The sequence below is a fragment of the Camelus dromedarius genome, chromosome 32, assembly GCF_036321535.1.
Source record: "Camelus dromedarius isolate mCamDro1 chromosome 32, mCamDro1.pat, whole genome shotgun sequence".
Classification (NCBI taxonomy): domain Eukaryota; kingdom Metazoa; phylum Chordata; class Mammalia; order Artiodactyla; family Camelidae; genus Camelus; species Camelus dromedarius.
In genome coordinates this window covers 23,080,932-23,088,147 of record NC_087467.1, presented here as the reverse complement: position 1 = coordinate 23,088,147, position 7,216 = coordinate 23,080,932, and the positions used below count along the sequence as shown (strand labels likewise).

Here is a 7,216-nt window from a genome sequence, read left to right as displayed (position 1 = left end):
AGTCCCATGGTGAGGAAGGGGTGTCGGGGAGGCTGGAAATTCCACACACACAATAACCACAGCCAGGAGGGGTGGAGGGTGCACCGGGGTGTGTGTGGGAGAGCTGGACCTGAGTGCTGGCCCTGCTACTGCCTGGGGTGAGACCCTGGACAGCCTACCCAGTCTGCCCGAGGCTTCGCGGAGAGACATGCAGAACAGGCTGCCTGGAGCGTGCACCCCTGCTCTCCCTGGCACCTCCACTTCCACTCTGCGGGGCTGTCCCTCCTCTGACCTGCCCAGCTGGGTAGCCCCGGCTGGACACTGCCTTCCTCTTCCTTGGCAAAGTTCAGTGTCTGGGGCCTGGTGGCGAGGAGGCTGCACACACCTTGGCTCCTGCACCTCCTGGGACTCAGGGGTGCCCCTAGGAGGACCACGGCAGGGCTCAGCCTTCAGCACCTTTGTTCCAGGGTTGGTCAAACTCCTAGGACAGACATTGCTTGCTTCCTGGGTGGGGCAGCCCAAGCTCTGCCTGCAGCACCAGGGCCAGGACAAAAAGGACTTGTGTGAAAGGGAAAGTTTTGACCGCGCAGCAGGATTTATATTAGAGCAATCAATGGGGCATGTGTTTCCAGCTCTCACTTTGTGAATTAGTAAGCATCGTCGTGAAATGATGTGTCTGGATTCAGTGACCAAGAATTCAGAAAGAGGGCAGCTTAGAGAAGAAAGGAAATTGTCTCAATGGGCCTGGATCCTTTTCGCCTCTTTACTGGAACACCCGGGACCAGCCTAGAGGCAGGCAGCTCTCACGTGCTTCTTTATAACCAAAGCCGATTTGCAACAGTGGAATCCCGGGGCTCACGCGCACAGATAAGCACTTCAAGGAGGGAAGGAAAGCAGGCACCAGTGGTCCACAAGCTGCATTCACTAGTGACACACTGCACGCAGTATTTTTCGCTTTTAAGCGAAACGTACCCTAATTATTATTGGCTTCCTAAGCCCCTCCACTTTTTTTCCTATTAAATTTGCAATTTTGACCCTTGTTTGGTATATGGGTCTGCTGAGTTGGTCAATAAATATTGTCAAAATAGGAAGAACAGTGCTGCTGTGAACACTGGTGCAGACAGGGCATCATGTTTCTTAAAAATATAGAACCAGGGTGGCCAGACTGATTTGTCACCTTTCCCTTCCTTTGCTACATTGGCCTTGCTGCTGACCAGAAATTTGTTGAAGCCGGTGCGGTAACAGAATGACATCCATGCAGCGACCAAGTGAGCAGAAACCTGGGCTTTTCTCAAAGGCTACGAAGAAACACAGTTGGAGGTTATTCTGAGCCAAGAGACAGCAAAGGTCGTGCTATGTGCCCAGGGACGAGCCCTCTAGACCACCAGGAGTGGTGGCTCCACACCTTGACTGCAGGCCCAACTGGCCCACCTCCAACTCACGTGGCCGCCACCCCCCGGGAGAGGGACCTGCCGCCAGCCGCAAGGTGCCCATAAACGAGCCCCACTCTGGCCTGAGACCTGGCCGCTGGGCATCGGTCTGCTCTGCCTGCTGTCTGTCCTCTTTCCCCGTCTCTCTCCCCTCATTTCGGATTCTGTGCTTTGCAATAAACTCCCCAGCCAAGGCTGTCCATGGGCGACCGGGGGACACCACTGGGGATGTCTGTTGGTTTGTGAGCTCTGGAGAGGAGCAGCTTTGTCCTCTTCACAGGCCCCACACATGCCCAAGGCAGCTCCGGCCTCGTGGGTCCCGGTGCAACACCTCCCAAGTCTGGGGGCGCTGCGATCCCTCTCAGGGGCGCTGCACGTAGTGAGGCTGGGGGCTGGGTACTTGGCTTCCACCGCAAACACCACTTCCTCCAGGTCCACACGACAAAGCTGGGACGCACCTGCCCTCACCTGCCCTCCAGCCACGGCCTCAGGTGGCTCCGTCCCATCACGTCCTCCCACTGCCTCAGGAGAAGGCCCCACCTTCAGATGCTCTGTGCTTTTATGTTCAACTCTGCGAAGCTGTGGTCCTTACTAGAGAGGAGCTGCTTCCCAAGTTCCATAGTTGCTGATCGTGCCTTGGGTCTTCAGTGTTGTCCCTACCCCCTGCCTCCAGGTGCTAGCTGGGTTTGGACTACGTCTTTACCAAGATGTCTATTTTACTTCCTTTGTACCTGTCCAGGACTTGCCTCCAGACATGCTCATTTAATTCGACAGGTGTTTGCCCAGGGCCTGCTGCGCACCCCACCTTTCTGCAAATCGGGATGTGCTTAGGTGTCTTCAAGATGCCTAGCGGTCTGTGCCACAAATCAGAGAGTCTCTCGCGAGGTTCTTAGACCCGGTGACCTTCATCTGTTGTGCTGGCCCTGAGTGGACCCTTCACCACAGCTACTGACCATGGCTGTTTCTGGGGCCTCGTTCCTGGCCGCCCCGCCCGGCGGAAATGCTCTCTCTCTGTGGGTCTAACGGCCGACTCTGCAGGGACGTGGCCACGGAGACAGGTCTTGACAGCAGCACATGGTAAGGGCTTTCCAGTTTTTGTTGTTAAAAACTGAGCAAGAAAAAGTGTACTCCCGCCATGTGTGTGACTTCACGCTATTAATCTCCTAGGGAGACTTGCTTTTCCACGGCGGAGAGGCTGCAGACCTGGCCACCTGGGCCAGGTGGGGCCTCCGTGAGGGCGGGGCAGGGGTCCTGGGCCATCCTGGGACCGTCCCGCAGAGACATGGAGAACCAGATGTCAGCACATGGAGCCACTTCTTGCAGCAACGGTTCGAGACCAAAACCCAGAGCAAGGATGAAAGGGCACTGCGTCCTCCGAACCTGTCTTGAGATGGTTTCTGGTGGATCTTGTCCAGGCACCAGTGTGCACTTGGGGGTGAAAAGTGAGGCCACCGCAGGGGACATGGAGGAGCCAGGGGACAGGCCCAGTGGAGCCAGGCCTCATCCCCACCCCACTGGCTGTCTGGACCCAGGGAGTGGTAGTGAGGTCGCATCCCACCTGCCCTGAGCTACTCACGGCCTCACTCAGCCTCCTCCCAGCGGTAGAAGGGAGTCAATTAACTGGTACCAACGCTTCCCTAGTGGGGAATGTGTCAGAGACCCTGTAGGCCAGTGACTGGGTGATCATCACCAGGTGATTGCGCCCCCAAGACCCCTCTGTTCAGTTGAAGGCATTGTCAGAGCCCCACAGAATTACCATTTTCCTTCTGAAGACGATGACCTCCTGCATGGCTAGTGGATGGGGACACTGCCCAGTGGAATCCTCTCTTCTGCCTGGGGGCCCTTTCCTCTCTCTGTCCCCGCTCCCCTAGTCTTCCTGTGGCACGTCTGTGAGGTGCACACGTGTGTGCACACACTGCCTGACCCAGGAGGAGCACGTCCCTACCCGTTCACAGGAGGCCCAGAGAGGCTGTGTCAGTAGCTCCAGGTCACCTGCGGGGGAGGGGCTGCCCTTCCCACCATCCACGGAGAGCCCAGGTGCTGGTGCAAAGGGCCTGGGGCTTCTGGAGATCACCTGAGCTTTCAGCCATTGATCTGGTTCTCAGTTTAGACTTTTAAAAGTCTGCTCCACTTAGGCCTCACCCCCACAAAGACTAAAACATGAAGACCAGTGCGTGTCACATACTTGAATGCGAATACTGAGGGAGGCCACAGCAGCTGTTTTCTGAGGCTGCCCTGAGGCTCAGGTGCAGAACAGTGGCCGCACTGGCTGCCATGCACTGTGATCCGACTGGATGTCTCCAGTTTCCTCCAGGACGTGCACCCAGGCACGTGCGTGGCCCTGGCTCTTGGTCATCTAGGGGAAGGAACTTTGGACACTGGAGGTCCTGGACCTGGAGAGGAGCTGGCATGCAGGAGCCTCCATGCAGGCAGGCTCTCAGCAAACACCCCAGGCTGCCCCTGAGGCCAGGGAAGAGGAAGCTTGAGTTAGAGCCCATCTGTGCAACCGATGGCCAGCCTCCTGGTGGTGGAAACACCCAATGGGGTAAGAGCCAGGCCTTCCAGCCAGTTCTAGAGAAGACCTGGGGCTAACCCCCAACCCACAGCCACTCTCCCAGCCCCACCACGACCAAGGCACAGCCCGTACCTGCCACTTTCCCTCTAAAGCTGTCCTAATCACAGACTCAGGGCATCGGCTGCAGCTCCAGGACTCTAACCTGGTTCCACCTTCCTGATAACACGGCTCATAGCTGTCCTAGCTCCAGCCCCACTCGGGCCTCTCAACCCGGCTCCACGCCCCAAGCAAGTTACAGCATGGTGGCCAAGACCACTGGGAGCCTTGGGGACTGGAGACTGACAAGCACTGCTCTGGTGTCCAGAAACCAGGGGAAAATGCAGATTCCACAAAACACAGGCTGGAGGGCTAGACAAAATAATCCGTATTTCCAAGCAGACAATGAAAGCATATCTCTGGGCAGCAATCAGACGCCGAGGTGGTGGGAACACCTGTGCTTTATCTGCACCGCCCAGCGCGGCAGCCGGAACCACATGTGGTCCTGAGCACGTGGAGCGTGGCTTGTGCAACCAAGGAACTGAGTTTTAAATGTACATTGATCTCAGTTACTTTAGCTCCCGCAGCCACGTGAGGCTAGCGGCTGGGGCATCAGCACAGCACGGCATGGTGACTCCAGACTCCCACGAGACAGGTGGCGAGAGCCCACACAGCCCTGTGGGCCGACGGCGCTACCATCAAACGTGCTCACAAGCGGCGCGAACGGCCACCCCAGGGCGGGGAGTGGGGTCCCCAGAGCCTGAAAGTTCTGGGAGGAGGTGCTGGGGGATTGTGCTGGTCACGACCCCACCCACATCTCCCCCATCCAGAGACTGTCCTCACGCTGGAAGAAAGATGGGAGCCCCCAGGCCCCGATGGGCTGCAGCCCCAGGCTAAAGGTGACGAGGTGAAACGCAGCTCAGACAAAACACCGTCCTACGTGTGTCTCCACAGCCCAATGGCCAGGACAGCGGTGCTGTGGCAGGTGAAAATCAGAGGGGATGGACGTCATCAGGGACACGCTTTGTCTAGGAAAAGCGAACATCCCAATATGCTGAAGGACCCTGGTGTGGGGGTGGTTGCCGGAGGACACTGTGCCTTCACCGGGGGTCATTGAGGGGCTGGACACTGACTGGCGGGGCAGGGGAGACTCGAGGCCCCAGGGACAGCGGGGGCAGCACGTGGCCACCAAGGCCCCCCCCGCACGCAGTCTGAGGGCTTCCGTGGGTGCCAGGTGGGCCCACGTGCATGGGGTGGTGTGTGTCAGACTCCTTAGGCCCAGAGGAGACCCCAGTCCTCACGTGTCTGGGCCTCGGACCTGTGTGCCTTTTGGGGTTCATGAGGCACCCCATTCAGATCAGAAAAGGAAACTCCTTCCTAAAGACAGCGAATGTATCCACTCGTGACCCCAGGGTAAGTAGAGGCAAGGCACCAGGTAATCTACTTGGGGGGGTAGTCCTCTGGGAGCCCCTGAGGTCCGCTACGTGTGTGAGCCAGCCCTGTGTGCACCTGCCCTGAAGGGGGCGGATGGCATGGGACAGTCAACTGTGACGAGTGCTGGGGCCCAGCAGCCTCCGAGAGGAAAGAGGGGCCCCTCCAGGCTTGTGGGACTCCCCGGGGGCATGGCCCGGTGAGAATGCCCAGGTCATCGTAGGAGCCAACCCCTGGAGTTTAGGAACCGGGAGGGCAGAAGCTGGGTGCCTCTAAGCACTTCGTAATTCTAATTATTGTTGTCGGCGAATTAGGAACACGAGGGAGAAAGTTAAGCAGGGCTGGAATCTCCTGTCTTAAGACTGGCTTTCTCAATTCTTAAACTTCAGAAAAAACTCCTGGCCACTCAGTGAACGTCCTCAGGGGAGTTATTCTTATGAAACCGATCACAAAAACAACAGCATTTTAGAGACTTGGTTTTGGTGAGTTTTTCTTCCCCCTCTGAGCTGTGTCTTGGATTTTAAATACTAATGCGGTAATTACCAAAGTCACTTCAACAGTGGCATCAGAGGTGGTGGACACACAGCAGACACGTCGACTTCGGGCTGTAACACGCAAGCTCCCTAAAGGGGCGGTTTGGGGAAACAGGCAATGTGCACGTAGAGGGAAACCGGGCAGAGCGTCACTATTTGATTTATTGCGTGACCGTGGCGGGGACGGGGGGCGGGGGGGGCGGCAGTGAGCACAAGCTGCTTAATGGCAGTTCTAAAGCCTGATTACCTGAGATTTGCATTCTGGAAAAAAGTCAAGACTGCATGTTATCAGTACATGCGTCCAGTGAGACCTGAAAAAGGCTCCGTGAGATTAGAGAGCACGCAGCCCAGCCCGACCCCGGGAGAGACGGGCGCCAGAGCGCCGCGGCTCCCCCAGGCTGACGAGGCCCGAGCCTCCCGGTGTCAGGGGAAGGCGCAGTCCAGGCAGGCGCGTCTCCGTGCTTCGGCCTCACCTCTCGTCATCCCGCCCGTAGTTAATCGTCTGGAGGGCCTGAGCCACAAGCATCGCCACTTCCCGTGTGCCTGCAGCAACCACTCTGCAAGACATGAGGTCGAGCGGCCCACCTGGGGACAGAGGAGAGGATGCCTGGGTCAGGGAGGGGACGGCACAACCCCCAGCAGCCCAGCACACACCCAGCTCGGCATGGACGGGACTGGGGTGCTCAGGCCCTGTTCTGACCCCACCTGGGTGTGTCCTTCCCCTGCCAAGCAACCAGCACTGTCTCAGAGGAACGTGGCTTAAGGTCCAGCGTTCAGGACTGAGCCTCAGACGATGTGAGGCCAGGGCAGGGAGCGGTTCTCAGACTCTGTGCTGCACGGGGGCTCGGGCACCCAGCAGGTCTGGGTGGCGCCTGGGCGGCCTTCCTGACCGGCCCTGAGGCAGCTGCTCTGGGGACCCAGGATCTGGGGCAGGACAAAGGCTGCCTCCTCTTGAAGGTGTCACCAGCCCCTCTGGGGACCTCGGTGCACACATGTGCACGTGTGGTCACATCCAGAGTAGGGCACAGCTTTTATGTGAGATGGGCCAGCCTGGCCCCGACACCTGAGGCCACCTCCCTTCACTTCACACCTTTCCGGAAGCTCAACCTGGCCTCTCAGAGGAGGAGTGAAAGAGGAGTGGGAGAGGGACGAAGGACCCACCGCTGTCCATTGTGGAATCCCAGTGGGCTATGGGCTGAAACTGGGAGGGAAAAGGACAAAAGCGGGTTCTGATGTCAGATGAAGCCAGGTGGATGTCTGGGGGCCGGTCACTGGGCACAGTGACCCTGCGG

The 7,216-nt window shown here is 58.2% G+C and overlaps 1 protein-coding gene across 3 annotated transcripts in view; it reads right to left on the bottom strand.

Annotated features, from left to right (window-relative positions):
- Window positions 1-4,533: 4,533 nt before the first annotated feature.
- The window catches only part of IMPA2 (inositol monophosphatase 2), a 30,092-nt gene continuing 27,409 nt past the window's right edge, over window positions 4,534-7,216 (bottom strand). The window contains exons 8-11 of one of the 3 annotated variants that reach the window (XM_064481640.1): window positions 6,398-6,509; window positions 6,172-6,235; window positions 5,935-6,014; window positions 4,534-4,936 (exon numbers count right to left, since the gene is read on the bottom strand). In XM_064481640.1, coding sequence (XP_064337710.1) covers window positions 5,940-6,014; window positions 6,172-6,235; window positions 6,398-6,509 — 251 coding nt within the window. In that variant the 3' untranslated portion in view covers window positions 4,534-4,936; window positions 5,935-5,939. Of the gene's footprint in view, window positions 4,937-5,801; window positions 6,015-6,066; window positions 6,510-7,216 lie in introns of those variants that run through there. The other 2 variants (XM_064481641.1, XM_031439237.2) reach the window with 2 other exon arrangements.